At 44.6% G+C, this 24,659-nt stretch overlaps 1 protein-coding gene across 1 annotated transcript in view; it reads right to left on the bottom strand.

Moving 5' to 3' along the window:
- The window catches only part of TBX21 (T-box transcription factor 21), a 50,625-nt gene extending 27,915 nt beyond the window's left edge, over positions 1–22,710 (bottom strand). Inside the window, exon 1 of the mRNA XM_081885622.1 lies at positions 21,431–22,710. Coding sequence (XP_081741748.1) covers positions 21,431–22,056 — 626 coding nt within the window. The 5' untranslated portion in view covers positions 22,057–22,710. The remainder of the gene's footprint in view (positions 1–21,430) is intronic.
- Between the last annotated feature and the right edge of the window lie 1,949 nt (positions 22,711–24,659).

The following is a 24,659-nucleotide window of genomic DNA, read 5'->3' as shown; positions in this document are numbered from 1 at the left end:
TTACCCTCACCTTCTCCTGCTGCCTCTCCAGTTCTGAAATTTGCTTTGTAAGCTCCTTGAGGCAGGGACCACAAGTTCCCCATCCCTGTGGTACAGCTTCCATCATGTTGGCTCCAGTATCCTCTTCCTTTGTTTTTAAAAATAAAGTTCCTCCCTCCTCTGGCACAGCCCTGTTAGCGAAGGCGACGCAAACCACACGGAGAAGCCCCGTTCCTCATCTTTCCCTCCAAAGGTTTGGAAAAAATTTTTGTCCACATTCAAAGGAGGCCACTTAAAGAACATGCGTGTTGACAGCTTCCCCCCAGGGACACAGCACTGGCACTGTGCACCAACAGGCCCTTGGAGAAAGGAAGGTTCAGTGGATAAAAAATTAACAGATATAAACACTCCCCGTGGGTGTGAGAAAGATGCAGCCAAGATTTGTGCGGAAGAGACATAATTTGAGTCTCAGAGAAGTGGCAGGCGGCAGGGTGGGGTGGAGAGGGAGACGCTTCGAGGAGGGCAACAGGGCAGCAAGCCCGCAACTGGCAACTTGCTCCATGCTCATGGGGCAGCTTGGAAATCTATCACGAGCCAGAAGCTTGCAGCTGATTTGCCATATATATATATATATATATATATATATATACACACACACACACACACACACACACACACACACACACAGTATATGAATGAAGATTTATATCCCGCCTTTTTGGTACCATTGAGCACAGCTAAAGTCAATCAAAGCCAACCATAAAATACAATTAACAACAAGGATTATAGAAACAGTGGAGGGCTCTCAAATTTCAGTGGCATGCAGTGCAATGCTAGATTTCGGCACCACTCGGCCTCTCACGTTCTGTTCCTCGGCCTTGTTGTGGCGCCCCCTGCAGCTACTGTAAAACCACCCCTGAGAGAAACAGAGACAAGTACAATGGATAAAATAGAGGTATTGGATAAAAACTTAGTCGTTAAACCAAACAGTGTCGTGTGGTGGTTAAGAATGTATGACATAAGACCAGGGAGATCAGGATTCAAATCCTCACTCACCCATTGAGTGGCCAGTCACAGCCTCTCAGCTTAAATTTACCTCGAATGGTTGTTGTGGGGTTTACCGTACTTTTCTCTGTGTTAAGACAATGTTTTTTGCTTATTTTTTTTTTAGTGCAAAAGAGGGGGTCGTCTTATACATGGGAAAATACGGTCCAGAGCTTCAGCTGCTCGTTCCGCTTCCAACATCTTCATGCCTTGCCTGCCTGCCTCCCTCAGTGGTGACAAATTTGGGTGATCTCGGGTGTTTAAAATACAGATTTCTTAATTTAGAGTTCAAAAAATAGTCCTATACATGGGGTCGTCTTATAAACAGAAAAATATGGTATATGGTAAATACACAATAAAAACATGGATGGGAAGAACCATGGAGAAAAAGGTGGGGGCGGAAAGGCAATGAATGAATTAATACTAAACACCTGCCTAAAAAGAAAGGGTTTTGCAATGCAAAAAATATATATATAAGGAGTGGGCAACTGAGCCTCTATTCAATAAAGAAAGCCTTTCTCTAGTCTCATGAGCCGAGCCTCCACCATAGTCAGGATGTAAGAATATTATATCTAAGATCGTAGGCTGTATGCAGGCTAGTATGGTATATCGTATTATACACATACCATTTGCATGAACTTAGAACATCCATTTGGATGTCTTTGAAATTGCATTAGTGTTGTGCTGTGTGCACAAGATACCTTGCCTGTATTGATGACAGTACCAACTGGTTTGCCTCGCCTGTCATCCCTCAGAGAACTCTGGGAACCGTTCAAGTTTTGCTTCAGTATCACTGCAGCGGTTCTGCCCAGACTTTTCTGCAACCAGGCAATGGAATTAGAAAGAAAAAGTCTTACCCTTAGACTCCGAGCGGATTAAGCTCATTGCATTTCATTGCCATGAGATGTGATGGCCACCAGCTTACATGACTTTTAAAATGTCATTCAGAGACTGTATTCAGAGGCCTTGTACCTCTGATTGCTTCAGTTGGGAGTTCCCCCTGGAGTCCCATTTCCTGGGAAGATACACCAAGTTTTGTGATGGGCTGAGCATGATCCAGTTGCTCAGCCCCAATGATAAAAGGACATGAGAGGGAGGTGCTACCAGGGGAGAATGATGGGTGCAATACCCTGCCAGTTAATCAGTTCAGGTGTCTAGAAGTTTGTCCTACAGAGGAGCCCAAGTCGAAGATGAGGATGAAGGGTCAGTAAATGAACAAATAGCTTCCTCCACCTAAGAAATGCTTGCAGCACTGGAACAGAAAGCAGCCCTGAGTGTTTACTAAACTCACACCTTATATAACCAAAGGATGTCCGTGTACATGTAAGAATCAGATGTCTGAATATTTGCAACAGTAGACACCATAAGCATATGAATTGTCCCTTCTCAACAAGTTGGTTTTAAAGGACTGATTGTTTGGTACTGCCAACATCTCTGCAAGCAAGGTTGAAGGTACCTAAGTATCAGATTCCCTAATAGATGAATCACACAAAGCTTTTGGCGGCCAGGAATGACCAAACAAATTGAGGAAGTAATCAGGAACTGTATAGCTTATACTGTACTTGTGAAAAATCCCAGAAAACATTCGCCACAAGCCCAACCGAATATCCTAACAGCCCATGGGGGAAATTAACTCTAGACCTAAGAAAACCTTTAGATGTTGACCAGCCTGCAAAATAAGAGGTTTATCATCATGGTGGGGGACTATTATTCTAAATGTGCAGATGTTTCATTTTCTGGCAAACCACTACTGTATAAGTAACGTAATTTGATTTGTCTGCAGTCTTTACCAGAGAAGGCCTTCCCAAGGAATTAGTGACTGACAATGGACGACAACTTACCTCATTTAAACTAGAACAATACTTCTACAGCAATTTTTAAAAATTACAAGGTTGTTCCATCCAAGAGAGAATTGCTTAATGGAAAGAATGAACAGATTACTAAATGAGAATTTGTAACTGACCATTTCACAACAACCCTCAAAAGAGGCAATTCTCAAAACTCTGTTTGCTTAGTAGTTACCAAAAAGTTTAGTTTAGCTAAGACAAGCCAAGGGAATGTGTGCATGCTTTGTCTTTAATTTTGGCAGTGAGAGAAGCATTGTGGTCACCTGAGGAAGTCCCTATTGTGTGAGTCAGCACTGGTGTAAGCTTGAGGAACATCCCAGGTACAAGGAGGAGGTAACACTCCAGCCTAATTAATTCCAGAAACAAGTACCACATCTGATGCAAGCAACACCTTCAGCATGGTTTCTGATCTCCTATTGTGAGTCCCTGGTTCAGCCCGCAAGCTCATCCCACCTTAATTAAATTAAGTAGCCTTTTTGCATTTCCTGAGAAGCCCGAGTATGCTGATTCCCCCTTTCAGCAAAAACAACAATACCTTGTTAAAATACTTTTATCAACAGAGAAGTTTCTTTCGGCTGGGCTTTCAACCTGTGGCATCATATCAAATTAATTCCATTCAGGATGTCTGAGGACCTCTCCACCTATGTATTTTGTTGTGCAATGTGTTACAATCTTATTTGCAAGCTCGGATCCTTTGTGGAAAAGCCTTTTCAGATTCAAGGTGAAGCTGTTTTGAGACATTTTCCTTATTACTGAATGCACCGGGCATTCCCAGTTGAGTTCAACTTTTCAACTAATTCCCCAAAATCAGGTGTGTGTTTTGTGAGTACACTTCGAGTATTCCTCAATTCCTGCATAGATGTATGCTAGCAGATGTGATATCATTACATAACTACTCCCCACCCTGTTACATGAAAATCGCCTTTCGAATTGCTAAAAGGGTCGAAAGCAAACACCAAGCTTATCCAATGGCGACTCACAGGTCTCATCAACTTTGTTGGACTGATCATGTTGTGTGGATGTCTGATTATCATCTTCCAAAGCAATTACTCTATTCTGAATTTAAAAATTGAACGCATAATGCTGGTGGTCAACAAAAGAGGTTTAAAGACTGTCTCAAGGCAATTTTTAAAAAAAATGTAGTATAAACACCAACAATTGGCGCTCCAGTTGGAGAACAGCCTTTACCAAAGGTGTCACAGGCTTTGAAGACACTCAAACTCAGGACAAAAGGGAGAAACGTGCTAAGAGGAAGGCACGCTTGGCAAATCCACACCATGATCAACTCCCGCCCGGAAACCAATGTTCCCACTGTGGAAGGACGTGTGGCCTCCACAGTCACTTACGGACTCATTGTTAAAACTGTGTTTATGGAAGACAATCTTACTTGGCTTCCAGTGATAGCCAAAGAAGAAGATATTCCTAATGATTCAGAGGTAAGGTCAAGAAGAAACCACTCCAGCTTTGATCTCACAGATGAGGTTCAAGAAAGTGACAAGAAGCTCTCAGTAAATACAAGAAGATAGATGACCAATTGATTTTGTCTCTGGCAACCCAAATACTAGGGGAAAACTTCAGGATAAATCAACAAAAAGATTATAAGTCTTTTAATGCCAATAAGACCTAGATCCCAATCCTGTTGTTATAAAAGGGAACAATGTGCTGCGTCCTGCAAGTTAATCACTTCTGTTGTCTGGAAGTTTGTCCTGAAGAGGAGCTGGTAGAAAAGGAGACAGCCTTAATGGAGAAAGGAAGGAAGGAATTTTCAATTAAAACTGCACCTGATGTCTTGTATTTATGAGGAAGCCAAGATACAAAGGCAGGAAATGCTGCCTGAATAATCCTGGTCCTGTGTGGACACCATGCAATTTCTGTTCCTGTACTAGTTTTTGAGAGTGAGCTTGTGTTTTGTTTTATTTCATATCAGTAACTGTTTGGGTTCATTGGATTTTAAGGCTGTTGCTGCTGTTTAAGGTTTGTTTTACTGGATGTCATTTGAGCTTATACGTTTCAATGACCAAATGTCACATCTAGTATTTTTCATAGACTAGTGACTCATGAATAAATTTCCAGTTGTTGGGGATGGAAAAGGAGAATAAAGTTATGAGCCTCCATAGCTGCTTTGACCAGAACCTAATGTCCAATGCAACTATAAAAACACACAGGTGTAGACTGTCTATTGATAAATACACTTTTGTTTGTTTGTTTGTTTGTTTGTTTGTTTATATCCCGCCTTTTCCAGATGGGACTGAATCCTTCCCCCCCCCGCTTTTTTTGCCCTGGCCTTTGACATCTGAGATGTATATTTTTAGGACCCACACTACTTTTGTAAGTTGTTTACAAGTAGTGTTTTAAATTGTTGCAACCTACCCTGAAACCTTGGGGACGCGGGTGGTGCTGTGGGTGAAACCACAGAGCCTAGGACTTGCCGATCAGAAGGTCGGCAGTTCGAATCCCTGCGACGGGGTGAGTTCTCGTTGCTCGGTCCCTGCTTCTGCCAACCTAGCAGTTCGAAAGCACGTCAAAGTGCAAGGTACCGCTCCGGTGGGAAGGTAAACTGCGTTTCTGTGCACTGCTCTGGTTCGCAAGAAGCGGCTTAGTCATGCTGACCACATGACCCGGAAGCTGTACGCCGGCTCCCTTGGCCAATAAAGCGAAATGAGCACCGCAACCAGAGTCGGTCACGACTGGACCTAATGGTCAGGGGTCCCTTTACCTTACCATAAACCTTAGGGCGAAGGGCAAGTAATACATTAAATTAAATTAAATTAAATTAAATTGTTGTTGTTATTGACAGCAAGCTATTGCTTTTCTTTCTTTCTTTCTTTCTTTCTTTCTTTCTTTCTTTCTTTCTTTCTTTCTTTCTTTCTTTCTTTCTTTCTTCATTCAGAATATCAATGCTTCCTAGGCAGTTTCCAAGTAACATCAAAACGCATTAATTAAATCACAATATCAAAATATAACAGATCATTGGCATCCTTCCCACTGGGCAGCTGATGGGAGATAACCCTGAGAGGGGAAGAGGATAGTCTCTCCCCCCCCCCATCTCTCCGAAATCCTACCCAGAAGGCAGCTGGTGGGAGATGGCCTTGCCAGGGTGTGAGGACGAGATAACCAGGCTGCAGCAGGGCTCTGACATCAGTTTTCAAACTTCCCACAACTCATCCTGCCAAGGACGTTCTTACCCAACACGTGCCCATGTGGCAGAACTGGTGCTGCTACAGATGCTGCATGATACCTGTTCCACCTTTGTAAAAATTCAGTCGTTTGGTATGGCAGTGCCTACACTGTGGGATTCCCTGTTTAGGGAAATTTAGGGTAGCCCTGTTTAGGGATTTTTAATGTTTGATGTTTTAGCATGTTTTAAATATTTTGTTGGGAGCTGCCCAGAGTGGCTGGAGAAACTCAGACAGATAGGTGGGGAATAATAATAATAACAACAACAATAACAACAATAGTAGTAGTAGTTGTTGTTGTTATATCCTGCTTATTGAGATAAAGCAGGTGCCTTCAACTGTGCTCTTTTTGGCACCTGCTCATAATGTTGCTTAGACAAGTCCAGCCAAACGCTTAAGAAATTTTAAAATCTGTGTTAGTATTTCAACTTTTGTGTGTTTTTAAGCGTGGTTGTGAGCCCCCCCCCCCCCGATTTTCCTGTTTTATCTTCTGTAAACCGCTTTGAGGTTTGTTTGTTCTTTCAGCCAAGTGGTGCATAAATTTTATGAACTAAACAAACAAACGTCTGCCGTGGACCTCCTGTGAAGAGGATTATGGGGCATATTTTCTAAGACACACTCTTGTTTCCCATGCACCAGCCCTCTTGGCCACCGTTGCTGCCCTGTGTGAACTGAGGCCAGAGAAAGATGCACCCACCATATTCCCCTGTGCCTACACAACGCTGAAGAAGAGAAGTAGTGGATAGACAAGCTATATTTCAGGGAAGCGCAGCCCTTTGAGGAATCCCTAACAGGATTTGGAGGAGCACAGGCGTTCAGCAAAACCATTGCCAGCTCCTTGAGCAAGAGATGCTGTCGTTGCAGACAGCCCCACAATGCTGACCGCCCCCCCCCCATGGCATCACTGTCTAGAACACAGTTTGACAACCTTCGAACTAAAATACCCAGAGAGTTATATGATATAATAATGGCAAGGACTAAAACCAATAGAAAAATGTATATGGTATGGAAGCAGTCACGCTTCTCCTCAACTGCTCTCCCCAGCAATTGCTCATAGCTGCTCAAGGAAGCCCTTTCACACACCTTTAGGAACAGTGAAATCCCATTTTACAATTTGATCATTTTGTCCATTTCCGCCTCCCTTAGCAAAAGCCTATGTGAGCCACTGGACATGGTGAAGCTTAAAAATCTGAAATAAATTTGGTCAATAAATATACCAGTGCCGATCACAGAAATTCCAGTGGAAGGTATATTTTGCCTACCTGGTGAGTGACACCAAAAGCGGTTTTTTTAAAAAGTGAACCATAGATAAAGGTACCCCTGACCATTAGGTCCAATCGCGGACGACTCTGGGGTTGTGTGTTCATCTCGCTCTATAGGCCGAGGGAGCCGGCGTTTGTCAGCAGACAGCTTTCGGGTCATGTGGCCAGCAGGACTAAGCTGCTTCTGGCGAACCAGAGCAGCGCATGGAAACGCCATTTACAGTGGTGCCTCGCAAGACGAAATTACCGTATTTTTCGCTCTATAACACGCACCAGACCATAACACGCACGTAGTTTTTAGAGGAGGAAAACAAGAAAAAATATATTCTAAACGAAATAGTGGATATATGATTTTTGTGGTTCATGCTGTGGCCACAGACATGTGATCTGACAGTGAGTTTGGAGTAGCCCAATGCAAAAATCCTGAGGATCCATGTGGATCCATGCTTTGTAATCACAGAGGAGGGAAGGAAGGGGAACCATGGATCCTCTGCTCACGACTGCAGCAGATCCCCACCACCACCCGCAGGCATTCGCTCCATAACACGCACAGACATTTCCCCTTACTTTCTAGGAGGAAAAAAGTGAGTGTTATGGTGCAAAAAATACGGTAATTCGTTCCGCAAGTCTTTTCGTCTTGCGAGTTTTTCGTCTTGCGAAGCACGGTTTCCCATATGCATTAAAAATCAATTAATGCGTTCCTATGGAAACCGCCCCCGACCTCTTCTGAAGGCTGGCGGGGGGCAAAAGTCTTTGCTTCCCCCCCCCCGCCTGCCTTCCCGGGACAGCGGAGACTTCTCCGCTGTCCCGGGGCGATCTGTCCCGGGGCGATCTTAAAATGCTGGCGGACGGCAGCGAAGGAGAAGTCTCCGCTGTCCTGGGGGCTTTTAAAATGCTGGGGGACGGCAGCGAACCCTTCGCTGCCGCCCGCCAGCATTTTAAAATCGCCCCGGGACAGCGGAGGAATTCTCTACTGACTGAGCTATGCCAGGAAAGTAGTGGCTTATGAATACTGCGTGGCTCTTCCCAGATACAACACAGTTCTTCCTTCTTGGAACTGAAGGTTCCCTCCTCAACAGCCAATCCATTGTTTTATTTTAATGCCTTATTTTAATGTTTCTATTGCACCTTTCCCTCAAGGAACTCAGGACGACAGGCACGGTTCTCCTCCCCCATTTTATCCTCACAGAAACCCTGCGAGGTGGGACAGGCTGAGAGACTGACTAGGCCCAAGGCCACCTAGCAAACTTGATGTCTGAGTGCAGATTCGAACCCTGATCTCCCACTGGGATCCCAAGAAAAAGAGGGGAAGTTTGGAGCGGCGCACGTGGAAGTTTTGCTTCGGAACTGGCTGCGGACCATTTTATGTCAGCGCAGTTTCAGAATAGAATTATTCTCTTGTGTTGGTATCTCTTTCCTTCCCCCTTCCTTTCCCTGATGGTGGTGGCGTGTCGCTGAAGCGCCGGGAGCACAAGGTGGAGGGGGTTTCTTTTTCTCCAGATTGCAAACCCTTGAAGGGTGTTCAGGAAATGAAGCGGCTTTAATGCATTTAGACTTTCAACACATTAGGAGCGGCTTGGTTACAGCATCAAAGTGACACTCTTTGTCTGGGGCTTGAGAGAAAGGAGAACAAGGAAGGATGAGAGAGAAAGAGAAAGCAGTAAGCAAGGGGGAGAGATGAAGAGGCCGCCTTGTAAACAGTGTGAGAAAGAAACAAAGAGGAGTGTGTGAGTGTGTGTGTGTGTGTGTGTGTGCGTGTGTGTAAGAGTGTGTAAGAGATAAAGGGGAAAGGTGGCATTTCACAGGCAAAAGCTGCCCGCTATGCCCACTGTCTGCCATTCATAAATATTGTTTGGTATTTTTTTGCACTTGAGAATAGGATTCCATGAAGAGTACAGGAAGTTCCTGCAGCCAATCAGAACCTGTGGAACCTACATCAGATGTTCGGGTTCCAAAGAACATTCGCAAACCAGAACGCTCACTTCTGGGTCTGCGGCATTTGGGAGCCAAAACGTTCACCTCGCAAGGCGTTCGACTTCCGAGGTACAACTGTACCTTCGAGGTCCCTTCCTCCTCCGTGGTTCTGTTATTCAAAGTGTTCCTGGTTAAAAGAGAGGATGTGTGCATGTGTAAGAAAGCCAAAGAAACAGAATGAAGAACCAGGTCAGAACTGCCTTGCTGGATCACACAAGAAACTAGTTTTAGCCCTGCATCCTGTTCCAAAATAGTAGACAGCCAAATGCCTCTGGGAAGCTCATGAGCTGGCTGTGAAGGGAACAGCCCTCCCTGGCAGCAGTGTACTTAGAGATATAGTGCTTGCTGACATGGAGGTTCAGTCCAGCTGTCACACTAACAGATCTTGCAAGATCCATCCTCCATTGATTTCTCTACTACTTTTTTTCCTCTTTTTTTAAAGCCAGCTACTGTGGATCTAGGGACGCGGGTGGTGCTGTGGGTTAAACCAAAGTGCCTAGGACTTGCTGATCAGAAGATCGGTGGTTCGAATCCCCGCGATGGGGTGAGCTCCCGTTGCTCGGTCCCAGCTCCTGCCAACCTCACAGTTCGAAAGCACACCAGTGCAAGTAGATAAATAGGTACCGCTCCAGTGGGAAGGTAAACAGCGTTTCCATTCGCTGCTCTGGTTCGCCAGAAGCGGCTTAGTCATGCTGGCCACATGACCCGGAAGCTGTACGCCGGCTCCCTCGGCCAATAAAGCGAGATGAGCGCCGCAACCCCAGAGTCAGCCACGACTGGACCTAATGGTCAGGGGTCCCTTTACCTTTTACCTTTATATGCACTCAAGCAGAAACAAGGGAAAAAGCAATTCCTGGTTGCAGGGATTGCAAATTTGAATTCTCCCACATTGGGGGTGCTCCCTGCACACAGAAAAGTAGCATGTGAGGGAGAAGGCCAGGATAAACTCTCCCATCAGAGTCGTCTATACCTAGAGGTGATTTGTTGGCTTGCTCCTAATAATAGAACATTCAAACCACCACTGCAGCCAGACATGGTAACATCCAGGAAAAAGCTTTACCACTTAATTCTGCTGAACGCTGACATTTTTGTCTGCACCTCTGTCAAAGTCTACCACAGTGTTGGAGGCATCCTGCCTCTTTTCTCCCTCTTCCAAGGCTATTGTACACACCATAACAGTTTTAAGTTCATGGCCTTCCCCAAATAACCTCTGGAAATGTCGTTTATTCCCCCCCCCCCCGACCTACAATTCCCTTAATAAACTACAGTTCCTAAGATTCTTCAGGGGAAAGACATGTGCTTTCAATGTATGGTGTGTATGCAGGTTCAACTTGGTCCGGTCCTACCATTTGGCAGGGAGGTGGCTGCCCAAGATGGCAGGTGCTGGAGACTAGGAAGCAGCAGAAAGCTGGTAGCTTGCCACCCTCAGATGCAAGGGATGGTGCTGTCGGATAAACAGTGTTGAAGTAAAAGCCAGCTGCTTGCCCAGTCAATATCTGTATGGGAAATCAAGAAATGCAGTGTCTTCTTCACCTTAGCACAGTGATGGCCCAACTTGGCCCTCCATCTGTTTTTGGACTACAGCTCCCATCATCCCTAGCTAACAGGACCGGTGGTCAGGGATGATGGGAACTGTAGTCCAAAAACAGATGGAGGGCCGAGTTTCGCCATCACTGTGAGCAGGAAAAAAGGCATTGGCTTGGTGATTTGCTCCCACCTAGTCACGTCTTGCTTTCTGCCATGCTGGCAATGGGGAAAGATATATTGATTTCATAAAATTTATATACTGTGCAACTGTAAGGGGGGGAAATCCCCAAAGCCGGTGACAAAAAGAACAAAGCAATGAAATTATAAGCAAAAACAATTATTTTAAACATTCAAAAATACTTCAAATCAATGGCAGGCTAAAATGCGGGTAAAAACACAGGCCAACACTGAGGGTATCTTGTCAAAAGACCCTCTCAAACTGGGAGATTCCCTTCTTGTGATGATGCCCACATGGGAGAAGACAAGCCATTTATTTCTCTCAAAGCCTCTAAGGTGGCCCTGAGGACAATCTTTAAAAATTAATCTAACCATAATATGGTTCCCTATGTTTCTAAATTTTGAGGGATAGCAAAAGAAGCAGAATCAAGAAAGAATTAACAATCCGACTTACACTTTAGATGAAGAAAGTCTCTTCATTGCGCTGGAAAACATCTTGGCTTTCTCACAAACTAACTCTAGCTCCTCAAACTATCCTGAAATAGTTGCTCTCCCCAAGGTCCTCAGCCAAGTCACTCAGCAGGGGGGCGGGTCACAATGGAGGACAGGACACCATGACTTTAGCTACCCTGCTTAACAATGGGCATGGCTCCCCTTAATATTCATTTTTTAAAATATATATTTTAGTGGGTTAAGCAGTTTTATTTATCAGTAATTTATTTTTTAAAAGTTCAAGACCCCTTTTCATGCAGCTCAGTGATTTTCTGAAAAGGACAGGAATCGCCACACAAACACATGCTTTTCAATATGGTGGGGTTACCAAAGGAAAACACTTCTGGCCTAGACTATGGCTACTGTTTCTCAGTTAAAAACAACCCCTTGTAGTAATCTGTCCAGTATTATGATGGTCAGGAGCAAGACTTCACCCTTAGACCTCCTCATCCCCGTTTCTGCCCAGTGTGTTCTGCCAATAAACAACTTTCCTTAGGCTGCAAAGAAGTGAAATGTTATGGGTTTGTGGGTGCCAGACTCGCCTGTGTCAAGAGTTTGTGATTAAGCAAATGGCTTTGTTTCAAAGAGACCCAAGATTCTGGAGCAGGAGGTCATGCAAGTTCAGTTCTTTGTAATGTGCCCAGCAAAAGATGTTTTATCATGTTTTTAATATTCTGTTGGAGCCGCCCAGAGTTGCTGGGGAAACCCAGCCAGATGGGCAGGGTAGAAATAATGCTATTTTTAAAAATTATTTTTAAAAAACCACAGGCCAACATACTACAGATAGGATTGTCTATACAAAAATGGTTCTAGCAGGGGCCGAAAAGAGTACAGGGAAGGTGTCTGCCTGATCTCAATCAGCAGGGAGTTCCAAAGTGCAGGTGCTGCCACAGTAAAAGATTCATTTCCTACAAATGCGGAACAAGGATTATGTGGCAATAGTTCTAACGGTGTGCCAGTTCTGATATGAGAGGGGGAGACACTCAAGTCATTTGAGAAGCGATGTGGCGTGATGTCATGGAAGGCACTCATTAATGGAAATAACTCAGCAATGTTTAACAATGGAATTGGTGTCGTTTTACCAGCCCGTTTCATTTCTTAAAATTTCCTTTCCTTCCCCATAATATTAGCTTGAGGAAACCATAAATCAAGAAACCATAAAGTTTCAGAACGGTTATTACTGTACTGCACATGCGCACTCTTCGAAAAATTTAGTATTTTTAAAAACTGCTAAATCAATTTGAAAGGCTGCATTTTGAATTTTCTGCAGAAACAGAGAAGCTGGCAGAGCTAATGGGCAACCAAGGTTAAGACTGCAATTCTATACATGCTTTCATGGGCGTAAGGCCCGGTAAACTAAAAGAGACTTACATCTGAGTAGAGGTGAACATATACCTTCCAACATTTCTCTGATGAAGAAAGGGACATCCTCTTCAATAATAATAAAATTTATTATTTATCCCCCGCCCATCTCACCAGGTTGCCCCAGCCACTCTGCACGGCTTCCAACATATATAAAAATATAATAAAACATTTTAAAACTTCCCTATACAGGGTTTCCTCCATATGTCTTCTAAAGGTTGTATACTTACAGTGGTGCCCCACAAGACGAATGCCTCGCAAGACGAAAAACCCGCAAGACGAAAGGGTTTTTCGGTTTTTGCGACGCTTCGCTAGACGATTTTCCCTATGGGCTTGCATCGCAAGACGAAAGCCCATAGGGAAATCTCGGGGACCTTTTTTTAAATGCTGGCGGTGGGGAGCAAAGCCTTTTCCCCCCCTCCGGACTTCAGAAGAGGTCCAGGAAGGCCGGCGGGGGCGAAAGGCTTTGCTCCCCACCGCCAGCATTTTAAAAGCGGTCCGGGATAGCAGGGAAGCGCTTCCCGCTATCCCGGACGGCTTTTGAAGGCAGGCGGGGGGAGCAAAGACTTTTGCCCCCCGCCCGCCTTGGGAAGAGGTCCCTCTTTCCAAGGCGGGCGGGGGGCAAAAGTCTGCCTAACTGGGGGCTTTTAAATCACCCCGGGACAGCTGAGAATTCCTCCGCTGTTCCGGGGCGATTTTAAAATGCTGGCGGGCGGTCCTTCGCTGTCCCTGGGCGATCTTAAATTGCTGGCCCCCGCTGTCCGTGGGCGATCTTAAAATGCTGGCGGGCGGCAGCGAAGGCTTCGCTGCCGCCCGCCAGCATTTTAAAAGCCCCCAGGACTGTCCCGGGAAGGCAGGCGGGGGGGGGGAAGCAAAGACTTTCGCCCCCGCCAGCCTTCAGAAGAGGTCGGGGGACAGACTGTCCCCAGACCTGGTCTGAAGGCGGTTCGGTTTCCATAGGAACGCATTAATTGATTTTTAATGCATTCCTATGGGAAACCGTGCTTCGCAAGACGAAAAACTCGCAAGACGAAAAGACTTGCGGAACAAATTAATTTCGTCTTGCGAGGCACCACTGTATTTATCCCCTTAAGCTTGGGGGTAGCATAACTCCATGATCTCCTGCATTTCCCCACAGAAAACATCCTACTATACCATCCAATAGTTCTCTGATGAAAATAGGGACGTGCTAAGGAAAAGCAGGATATTTGGGGATCAAACCAGAAACCGGGACAGCTTCTGTAAATCCAGGACTGTCCCTAGAAAATAGGGACACTGGGAGGGTCTGCCTTCAACAAATACAGAAGATCAGCTGCTCTCTATATTAAAAAACTTGTTAAAATGATGGTTTGTAACCGGCCTCATGCCTATAGTTTTGAGAAAGGCAGATAAGAAACGTAAACAAGCAAACAGACAATAATGCGATGGTGATTTAAATGTCACAAATAGCCCACCACCCGAGTAACCAAATTATTAGGTGAAAGAAGGAGTGCTTAACTTTCTTTTTCTTTCTCTCTCCATCTTCACACTTCTCAAGCCCAGCGCCTACCATTAGACAGAATGAGACAGGCATCCGAAGCAACAGATGTTCTGTGTCATGAAAGGCCAGCAAACTGTTAGTTACTCAATCTTTTATTATTCTATTTTTACTGGCGGGGAGGCGGGGAGGTAATTCTGTGATTTCCTGCCTCAGGTGCCAAAATATATTGACTGGCCTTGGGGATACTGCTCTGCACCTTGACTGGGCAGGGAGGCTTTCGGTGGCAGCCCCTTCTACGGCAGCAAAATGTCTTACGGGCCGTACCTGCCAAAACTTTCTGTCCATCGTGGAGAGATTAGACTCCAAGAAGGTTTGTACATTTGATAAAAAAAATATTTATAACCCCCTACTTCATTACAATGGGATATCAGGGCCAACTAGAATCATAACTATTTTAAAATACATTTTATAAACCTAAAATACTATGCAATAAAAGTGCAGACAAAAATGGGGTTGGATCAACTCTCGGGGGTAATACTCACAAAACTATTTAGGAGTGGAAGTTATTAATTATTATTGTTATTATTATTATTATTAATCATCTGCCCTTCATTCTAACGTCCCAGGGTGGACTACAACAATTAAAACACAGTATGAAAAATAGTTTAAAACAAATTACCGTCATAGAAATTAGGTGGGATTAAAATACAGTATGCATTTCAAGTGTCAACGTGGTTTAACTATCAATAGTGGTTTTATCAATAGGTCTTCCCAGGGAATTCTGGGAACTGGAGCTCTGTGAGAGGAATTGGGGGAGGGGTGTCTCCTAACAACTCTCAGCACAATTAACAAACTATAGCTTCCATAATTATTTGGGGGGGGGGGAAGCCATGCCTCTTTAAAGTGGTACCAGAGTGTTTAAATCGTATGGTGTGAATTTGGCCTCAGTCACAGATGTCCCACATCACGTCTCTCTTTGCCCTCAATGAAAAAGTAAACCTGCGTCTGGACTAGACCACTTCAAGCTTCAAATGTGAGGTCTGACCTCAAAACATTCACTTTACATACAAATGTAGCCTATCAGGGAGAAGAGTTCTAGTCATACCTTCTCCCAAATATGCTAGATTTCTATATGCAGGTAATTTTGGCATTATATGTGCGTTTGTCGTTTGAGCTCTCCACCCAGAGCCTGAAAATGCGTCACTTACAATTCTATCATTCTATGATTCTATACCAGGGTTTCCCAAACTTGGTTCTCCAGTTGTTTTTGGACTACAGTTCCCATCACTCCTGACCACTGTTCCTGCTAGCTAGGGAACGATGGGAGTTGTAGTCCATAAAACAGCTGGAGACCCAAGTTTGGGAAACCTTGTTCTATACTGTCCCGATTTACCACCTCAGTGACAATAGGCCTATGACTGCAAGTTCGCTGGAACCAGGGACCTGCCTATTTTTGCTGTATATAGTAGTAGTAGTAGTAATAATAATAATAGTAATAATAATACTACTAATAAATAATAACATTTTTTTATTTGTACCCCACCCATCTGGCTGGGTTTCCCCAGCCACTCTGAGCAGCTTCCAACAAAGATTAAAAATACATGTATGTAAAGCACAATATATTTATCGAAACAACCACAACGAATAATTAAAAAAACCAACAGTTTTTACATTTTGCACTCGGGTGGATACAGAAGATGAGCATGCACCTTTTACCAAAGAAGCTCCCCTGTGAATTATTTTATTGGGGGGGCATATTATTTAAAAACCTTTGGAAGCAACAGATCAAAAAGGATAGTGCCTGCATTTCTGATTATTTTAAAAGGGACTCGTTTCGACTTTTATGTTTTCCTGCCCTTCGGTCTTTGTGTGTTTGTGAATGCCGTTTGCACCGTCCCAGGTCAAAATGTGAAGTGTGAGTCAGCCCCACATCTCAAAACTTGAATCTTGTTAGCCCTTTGCTCAACCGAACTCAGGTTCCATGTGATCCTATTGCATGGAGTGTGGCTTTAAAAGGCCCGGCATTCAGTAGGCTGGAAGAGGAGGAAAGGATTTTGGTGTCTGCCGCAGCCTCTGTGGCTGTGACCCATATCATCTACTGCCTGGGGACCTTGCCTATCTATGAACCTTCGCAGCCTTTCAATTCTTTTTTTCCTAATTCCCCCCCCCCCCCGAAAGCAATCCCTTTCACAAACAGGGGTGTGAGTGGGTGTCTGTGGACAGCTCAGTGGAAGGGTGGAAAGAACAGCTCTTCTCTGCACACACACCCCTGCAAACCGCCCCCCACCCCCACCCCCGGCCAGGTTGCAACAGGGGGAAACTCTGGCGATTATGTTTGTATGGCGCTGCCCCCCTCCCTCCACTATAGAGCTGGTGCCTGGGGATTTCCAGCTTGGTTGAAAATGCCTAATCACCTTACCAGCATATCCACAGATATACTGAAAAGAGGAAAGTGGAAAATAAAAGGAGGTGGGGGGGGGGAGGAAGTTGTGGAGCCACAACGGTGGTTAATAAAGAGGGTGGTTAATAAAGAGGATTCGCAGACCTGACAGTGAACAGCCTGGGGGAGAAATGAGGAAAGGTGAGAGATTATAAAAGTGTGTGTGTGTGTGTGTGTGTGTGTGTGTGTGTGTGTGTGTGTGTTTCTGCTTAATTTCTAGGAAAAGGGCACATCAACACTGAGAAGCCCTTCACTCCAAACCTTGAAATGTGTGACCTCTGTAGTTAATCAGCATGGATAGAAGCGAGCTCTAAAAAGGCACCTTATTCTTGCCTTTTTACATCCATAGATTAAGACACTGAAAACCAAGGTCGAGGAGACAAATTATAGTTTGGTTTCCCATTTCCAGGTGAACCTGCCTAACGCGCCCTTTCTGAACCAGTTTGCAAACAGAAAAGCAACGATCCTTCATAGAGCTTGCTTCTCCAAATCTTTTTTCTGATCAAAATATTTTTTTTAAAAAAATGTGAACTTTAGGGGAAAGAAGGCACAGAAATGTGCATGAAAATACACCTCACTTAAAAAAAGAAAATAAGTCACAAACTGTTGCAGAAACTAAACTGAAATTAAGACTGGGGAAATGAGAAATGCAGAGAAATCAAAATTGACAGATTCAGCCATCCCTGTTGAAAACAGATGCAAAGTTTGAACTCTAGAACAAATCAAGTTAATTTCTCCGCTGCCCTCTCTGTGTGTAACTGAGTGAGCACAGAGAAAATTGTCACAAACACACTAATTTCCTTTATTAACAATATCTGTATCTCCTTCTTTGTACCATCAGAGAGGCTCACAAGAGCTAAATTTTTACCACTGTTCTGTCTGCATCTTGCAAAGCCAGATAGTGTGTTCACACATGACATTCAGTTTGCCCTTTGCATTTCCTAGCTCTGAAATGGGGATGGGGCTCTCTTAAGATCCATATTGGCTAGTAGCACACATTTATCCAGGTTTTAAAAGGGCTCTCTTGCATGGATAAATCAGTGCCCACAAACACCATAAAGAGTCGTTATATTTTTCATGCCAAGTGAGGAAAACAGAAGTCTGAAAGATGCAAACTAGGATTTGATGACTTATAGACCTGGGCCAACTCTGCCCACTCACATACCAACCCTCTCTGTCTTTTCATGCTTGCTTGAAATATCTGCATGTCACATAAGATACACTGAGCTCTTTGGATGAAGGGCAGGTTATAAACCTTCACAACAGAGGCAGATTTAAGGGAGCGCCACCAGTTCACCTGCAGTGGGCGCAGAGCCAAGAGGGCACCACAACAGTGACTTAGAGGTGGCAGGTTGGTTAGTTGGTGCACAATTTTTGCACTGTATAATTTTGAAAACCCAAAGTCCCCCACTGCTCAGAAAGAACACCTTGGGGTCAGTTTACTTGCAAGGTTGCTTTACCTCATATATGCCTACTTAATCACTTCAATCTGTGGAACTGGCACTGTTACAGGTGCCAGATAATACTAGTTCTGCATTTGCAAGAAATTAATCTTTGGAACTCCCTGTGCATCGACATCAGGAAGGCACCTTCAATGTACTGTTTTTGGTGCCCGCTGAAAGCATTTTTGTTCAGGCAGGCGAGCCTATCTAGACATGTGTTTCAATCTGATTTTTTAGTTTATTACCGATTTTACTTTTTAAAATATTTTAAATAGGTGATTTTAATGGCTTTAGACTTATAATTTTAAGTGTTTTGTTCTTTTCTTAAACCATTTTGAGGTTTTATTACCATTAAATGGTATATAAATCATGATAAATAAAAATAAATGAATAAGTAACTTGAACAAATTGCACACAGCAGTGAGCAACCTAGTCTCTTTTTTCCTTCTCTTCAGATTAGGCCGTGGATGGGTAACTGGCAGACTATAGTCCAGATGGGTCCACGTCACGCCTCTGTCAAATTGTAGTCAAGTTTTCACTTTCAGAACAAAAGCTTTCCTTCCAAGCTGTAGAAAACAGACATTCAACATTCTAACGTTACATTTTTTCTTTACATTTTGTATGTAATATGTACAGTGGTACCTTGGGTTAAGAACGTAATTCGTTCTGGAGGTCTGTTCTTAACCTGAGGTACCACTTTAGCTAATGGGGCCTCCCGCTGCCGCGAGATTTCTGTTCTCATCCTGAAGCAAAGTTCTTAACCCGAGGTACTATTTCTGGAAGTGTCTGTAACCCGTGGTACCACTGTATATATAGGCCTCTGTATTTACAATGCTGTGCCTGACCTCAGTGGAAAAGGGATGCCATCCTGGCCTGACAACACTTTTAAAGGGGCTTGGTCATTCATAAGTGTATCAGTTTCAGGAGTAAAATTTGTTAGCGTGCACAGATGTGTCCAGTGCAGGTTGAATGGAAAATTAAGTTGCCTCTAAAAAGACAGGCACTAACCATCTCTGGCCTAGCATGTTTTCATAAGCGGAACTAGAAACCTATTTCGAGAACCCTATCAAAATAGAGCAGTCAACCCATTAAAGAATTTTCAATGGATTAATCACCTGCCTTATAGCTCATTTACAGAGTGAGTCTGTACATGTATACTCAGACATAAGCCTCACAGAGTTAAATGGAACTTACTGTCACGTAAGTGTTGTGTACAATCCTATGCACATCTAACTGAATCTCGTGAGGACTTACTTCTGAGTAGGCACAGGATTGCATTGTTAGTTGTAAACGGATTGTATTTATGTCCATATTACCAGGCTCTCATTTTTTTTTAAAAAAAAAAGAATATTGAAGGAAGCGCAGGGTAGCTCAAAATTAAAAAACAAGTTACTATATTGGTAATATGTTAATTCCTCATGGTAACATAACAGAGCCAAAATAGCCTTACAAATAAATACATTAAAAAATGTACCTTTAAGACTTAACCACACCCTTGAAATTGGCCTCCACTTTTTGTTAAAAGGGAGAGAAGTCCATAACTCAGACTAAACTTATCTATCGGAATCAACTACCTTAAAAACCTTGGTGAATTAACCTACCAGTTAATCTAATAAAAATTGCATCCTGATGTTAGAGGACTAGAAAACACAAGAAAGTCATTTAAAACAAAGACACAAGCTCAACCCTGAATGTATATTCCAAGTGATGCAGCTTTTGCATTCATTTTTTAGAGGGGAGGTTTTGTTGGTACTGATGGGGAAAGATCTACAAAGTTTTGCTTGTGTATTGTTGTTGTTTAAAGGCCTAAAACATGAAAGGAGAACTAGATTCAGCAGAGGACTAAATTTTCATTGAGCTAGAACCTACTCTTCCTTTTTCAGGTCCCTTTTACACCATTTAAAAATAATTTCAAAACACACTATGCCAACAACTGCTGTGCCTCAGCCATATTCTCCAAACATATTGCAAAGGTTAAGTAGAAGCGTTTAAAGTCAAAGCAGGCTCTACCATTAGGCAGAGGGAGGCGGATGCCTCAGTTAGTAGATGCTGAAGTGCAGAGAAAAGCCTGGAGATATGAAATGTGTAATATAGCACGCAGCCTCCTTTCTTCAGGCACAAGGAGAACACTGTCCCATCCTCACTAGTGTTAAAGAGTCAGTTACCAGTCAGGCAGGTTTCGAGGGGCGCTGCCATCTTGCTAAATATCTTAGCTCAGCCCTGTCACAGCACTGAGGTACAACTGCTTCTTCACAAATTTGGACGCAAATGCAATCCCAGCAACCCAGCCACACTTCTGGGCTTCTGTTTTTGCTCTTACCTCTTACGCGGGACAACCAGCTCCAATGTTATTAAGAGACGAAGCTCACTTTCCCTTCACAGCCTTCACACCCACGACTCGCATATTCCATGCTGCCCCTCAGCCATGTGAACGTGAGCGGGAGAGAAGGCCGAGGGCTTCCCGTCACACCACTAAGAAACACGGGTTTCCCATTCGCACGTTAGGAATAAGACATTCCAGAGCGGGGCCTGTGACAGTCAGCGGGTACATTTAAGGTACACCCCCCATCACACACAAAGAATCCTGGGAACTGTAGTTCATTAAGGGTGCTGGGGATTGTAGCTCTGATGCTTGGGGAACCTGGCAAATTTAAGGAACAGGTGAACTGCGTTTTAACCGGCTTTTGGTTTTCGATTAATTTGTTCCATTGCTGCTTTATGCTGTAGTTTCGTGCGCGCGCGCGCTTTTGTGAGCCACCCAGAGAACTCTTCTTATGCGGCTGGAGTATAAAAGTAAGAAATAAAAACAAAACAATGCGCGTTCCTCGAGCGTACCTCCTTCAGCCGCGCGCCCGTGGGCGCTTCTCTCTCCCTCCCTGGCCAGACTTTAGGGTTGTTTATGTCCTCCGCGGCGCAGTCCAAAAGCCAACAGCCGGTCTCCCAGCGGACATGTTTGCCCCAATTGCGCGCCTTCCCTGCCGGGCCCACCCTTGCCAACCTCCCCAAGATCCTCTTCCCGGCGCGCTCCAGAAGTTCTTGGCGCAAAGCGGGATCCCTGGGCGCTTCCCACCTCTCCTTCCATTGGGATGCCGCTTCGATCCCCCAGATCCGCACTTTCCTTCTCTCTTTCTCTCCACTGAAATCCCTGCCTCTCGCTTCCCGCCGGCCAGCCCACCCACCCCGCGCCACCTCGTGCGCCCTCCGGGCCGATCGCGCGTTGCTGCTCACCTGCCCTGTTTCGTGATGATCATTTCCGTCTGGTGCTTGTGGAACTTGGCCCAGAGAGGATAGTTGTTGAGCACGACCTGGATCTTCCCGGAGACTTGGTAGCCCGGCACTTGGTAGAGAGGCCCGCGCGGGAACATGTGCTGGACGGCGGCCGAGTAGCAGCCTTCTCCCCCGGGCGCGCTGGGATACAGGTCCCCGGCGCTTGGGTAGATCTCGGCCGCGGACACCGAGAAGCCGGGATTCCCCGCAGGGGCAGCCGAAGAAGGAGCAGGAACCGGAGGAGGAGGCGGAGGTCGGTAAGAGGAGCAGTTGTTCACGGCCGGCCCTAGAAACCTGCCCGATGGGGCCGGGCTGCTCACCCCAAAGCCGCCTCCTCCTCCTCCCTGCACCATCTGTGCGCCGTAGGTCAGCCCTAAGTTGCAGCCGCCTTCTTGCATGTGGGGCTCCGGGTAGTAGAAGCGCTCCTGGGGGACGCCGATCTTCAGCTCGGCGGGGTCTTTGGTCGCCGCTCCCTGGAGGTCTGGCGGCTCCTTGGCGAAACTTTGGCTCTCTGCCCCGTTCAGCATGGTGAGGGCAGCGGCGGTCGGGTTGGCGCTTCCTCCGGCGAGGGAATCCAAAGCGCCCATTGAAGAAAGGCTGGCGGGGTGGGGTGGGGGGGAGCGGGAGGGAGTTGGCAGCAGAGGAAAAAAGGAGGAGGAGGGCTGAGGAGGAGGAAGGTAGGTAAGTAGGGAAGGGGGGGAAAGTCCCGAGGGTTGGCTTGAAACCCTCAAAGGCTCATCGTGGCTGGGAAAGGGGACACCCAGTGGTGTCCCCTACCCGAGACCAGCCTAGTCCGTTTTATCAACAGCAATCTGGTCCGTTTCCTTACTTGGCAGAACGAGGCTGCTCAATTTCGCTCCTCATCCTTCTTTAGCAGCCGTGCTTTCTCCTGCATCGCAAAACATCGCCAGAAGTTTGGGTTGTTGTTTATATATTCGCCAGATCTGGATGCGGCAGCTGATGGGTCAAGATCACAGCTGCTTAACTCCGGGTTTCTTCTCTACTTTTTCTTTCCTAAGGATCTCAAGAGGGGGGTTATTTCCCCCCCCCTTTCTACTTTATTCTCTTCTTTGCTACTCTGCCCAGCCCATCCTCGCCGCCTCCGAAAACTGCTCTCTCGACCTGCCTCCTATTAAAAGAACAGCGTTCGAGCTCTCGTGTCGGCTTCGCTTCCATTGGCTGAGCGGAGTTTCCAAGACACGCCCACCTCCGCTGCTCCTTCCCTTTCAATGCTGCAAGCTTCGCTCCAATGAATTAAGAAGACAGGTTCTCCCAAAGTGATATTATTATTATTATTATTATTATTATTATTATTATTATTATTATTATTATTTCCAACATGCCAGTTCTGTATTCTTGCTTTGTTTGTTTTTTTGCATAGTTATATCCCAGAATAATAAATTTATATATGGTTGGTGTTGTTTTGGACAGAATATTCCTGCATTCAAATTAACTATTCTGGGGGTTTTGGGGGGGGGGGGTTCTTCTGAAACTCAATAAAAATTATATTTTAAAAATGAATTAAAACCAACTGCCTGAGTAAAACTCTGTGGTGTCAGGGCAATACTTATATTCTATTTTCAGGTTCAGATATTGTATAAACTCCTAGTTCCCACTTCAGAGGTTGAGCATGCACAATCAAATCTGCAGGTTGATTATAAGATATTTTTTTAAAAGGGACACCACATCTTTGTTCAAAGGGAGCTGCCTCCACCTGAGTGTGAACCCTGAAAAATCAGGGTTCCTGACCATGTGAAGAGAGCAGTCTGTGTGAACAGTTCTTGTTCCATATGCAGGGATCAGGCATGCAAGACCACTCCGCCCCCTGTCACCCCCCCATTGCTAATCTAGGCACCTTTGGGACGAAAGGACGGTATAAATGTAATAAGATAAAACATAAAATATTAAGAGGGTTTTGTTTTTGGTACATCCCAGTCACTGCTTATTAATTAATTAAAGTACATCTTTGGCCCTCTAGATTTTGTTGGACTGCAACTCTCATCATCCCTGACCATTGTCTGTGCTTGTAAAGCCTGGGAGCTGGAGTCCATCAGCATCTGGAAGACCAAAGATTTCCCTGCCTGTACAGAATAATAGAATCATAGAGTTGGAAGGGAGTTTGTGGAATCATTTAGTCCAAACCCTGCAATGCAGGAATGTGCACCCATACAGGGATCAAAACCTTGGTGTTATCTGCACCACACTGCAACCAACTGAGATAACCAGTAAGCCTCGATTTAAGACTTCCATAATAACTTCATTTCCTCCGACAAAGTTCTTTTCCGCAGCTTTATCCTCCAATCAACCCTGCTTTAAAGCCGTTGCCAGCAATTGTAAGTATCATGGGTGTTGTAGTCTACCAACATCTGCAGGGTCAAAGGCTCCCCACTTCCTCTTTAAATAATGGGCCTGGAAATTAAGATTTACCATCTTGATTGATTAACAGGGGGGAAGAGAGCAGAACATACAACATTACCAGGAATGATTTGAACATAAATGCGATTATATTGACACCTGGGTTTGAGATACTGATCTTAAAATTCATTGACAAGTGCCCCTTTAGAAAGAGTTCACTGCTTTAATATGAAGGAGATCTATTTAAATCAATCCATTTGGGAGATCTTTTTCTCTTTCTTTTTTTCTTTCCCTCTCTCTCTCTCTCTCTCTCAGCAGAACGCAAGCAATTAAAGTGGCTGTAGGTACTTCCTAATTTGAATTTGCCTGTAAACATTCTCAGTTGCACTCAATTAAGTTAAGTCTGAGTAGACCCAATGAAATCAATGAACCCAAGTTTGTTATGTCCATGAACTTCAATTAATCCAATATGAATACAACTCAATACTTCTTTGATGGTTTTTAGTATTGCCAATTATAGAACTGAATTTAAGGGACTGGGCCGGGGTGCATTGAGGGGTTGGGAGGAATGATCAAAGTTTAAACATTGTCCTGTACATTCTGATGCTTAAACATAATTGTCCAGCATTTCACTTTGATATGCCTAAATGCCAAATTGCAAAGATAAAGTCACATCCCTGCTCCTCATATTCTCCTACTCCATAACTGAACACTGGCATTTTTGCCATGTCTATGTGTATTTCTAACTTTAGCCAGGGAGTTGAAGAACTACATTGTCTCATTTTTTTTCCCTTGTTCAGACTAAGGCAAGCAGATCATACTTAGGGCATATGAT

The sequence above is a fragment of the Podarcis melisellensis genome, assembly GCF_964234715.1.
Source record: "Podarcis melisellensis genome assembly, chromosome: 13".
NCBI lineage: Eukaryota > Metazoa > Chordata > Lepidosauria > Squamata > Lacertidae > Podarcis > Podarcis melisellensis.
The sequence above is the reverse complement of the archived record's forward strand: the minus strand, read 5'-3'. Positions and strand labels throughout refer to the sequence as shown.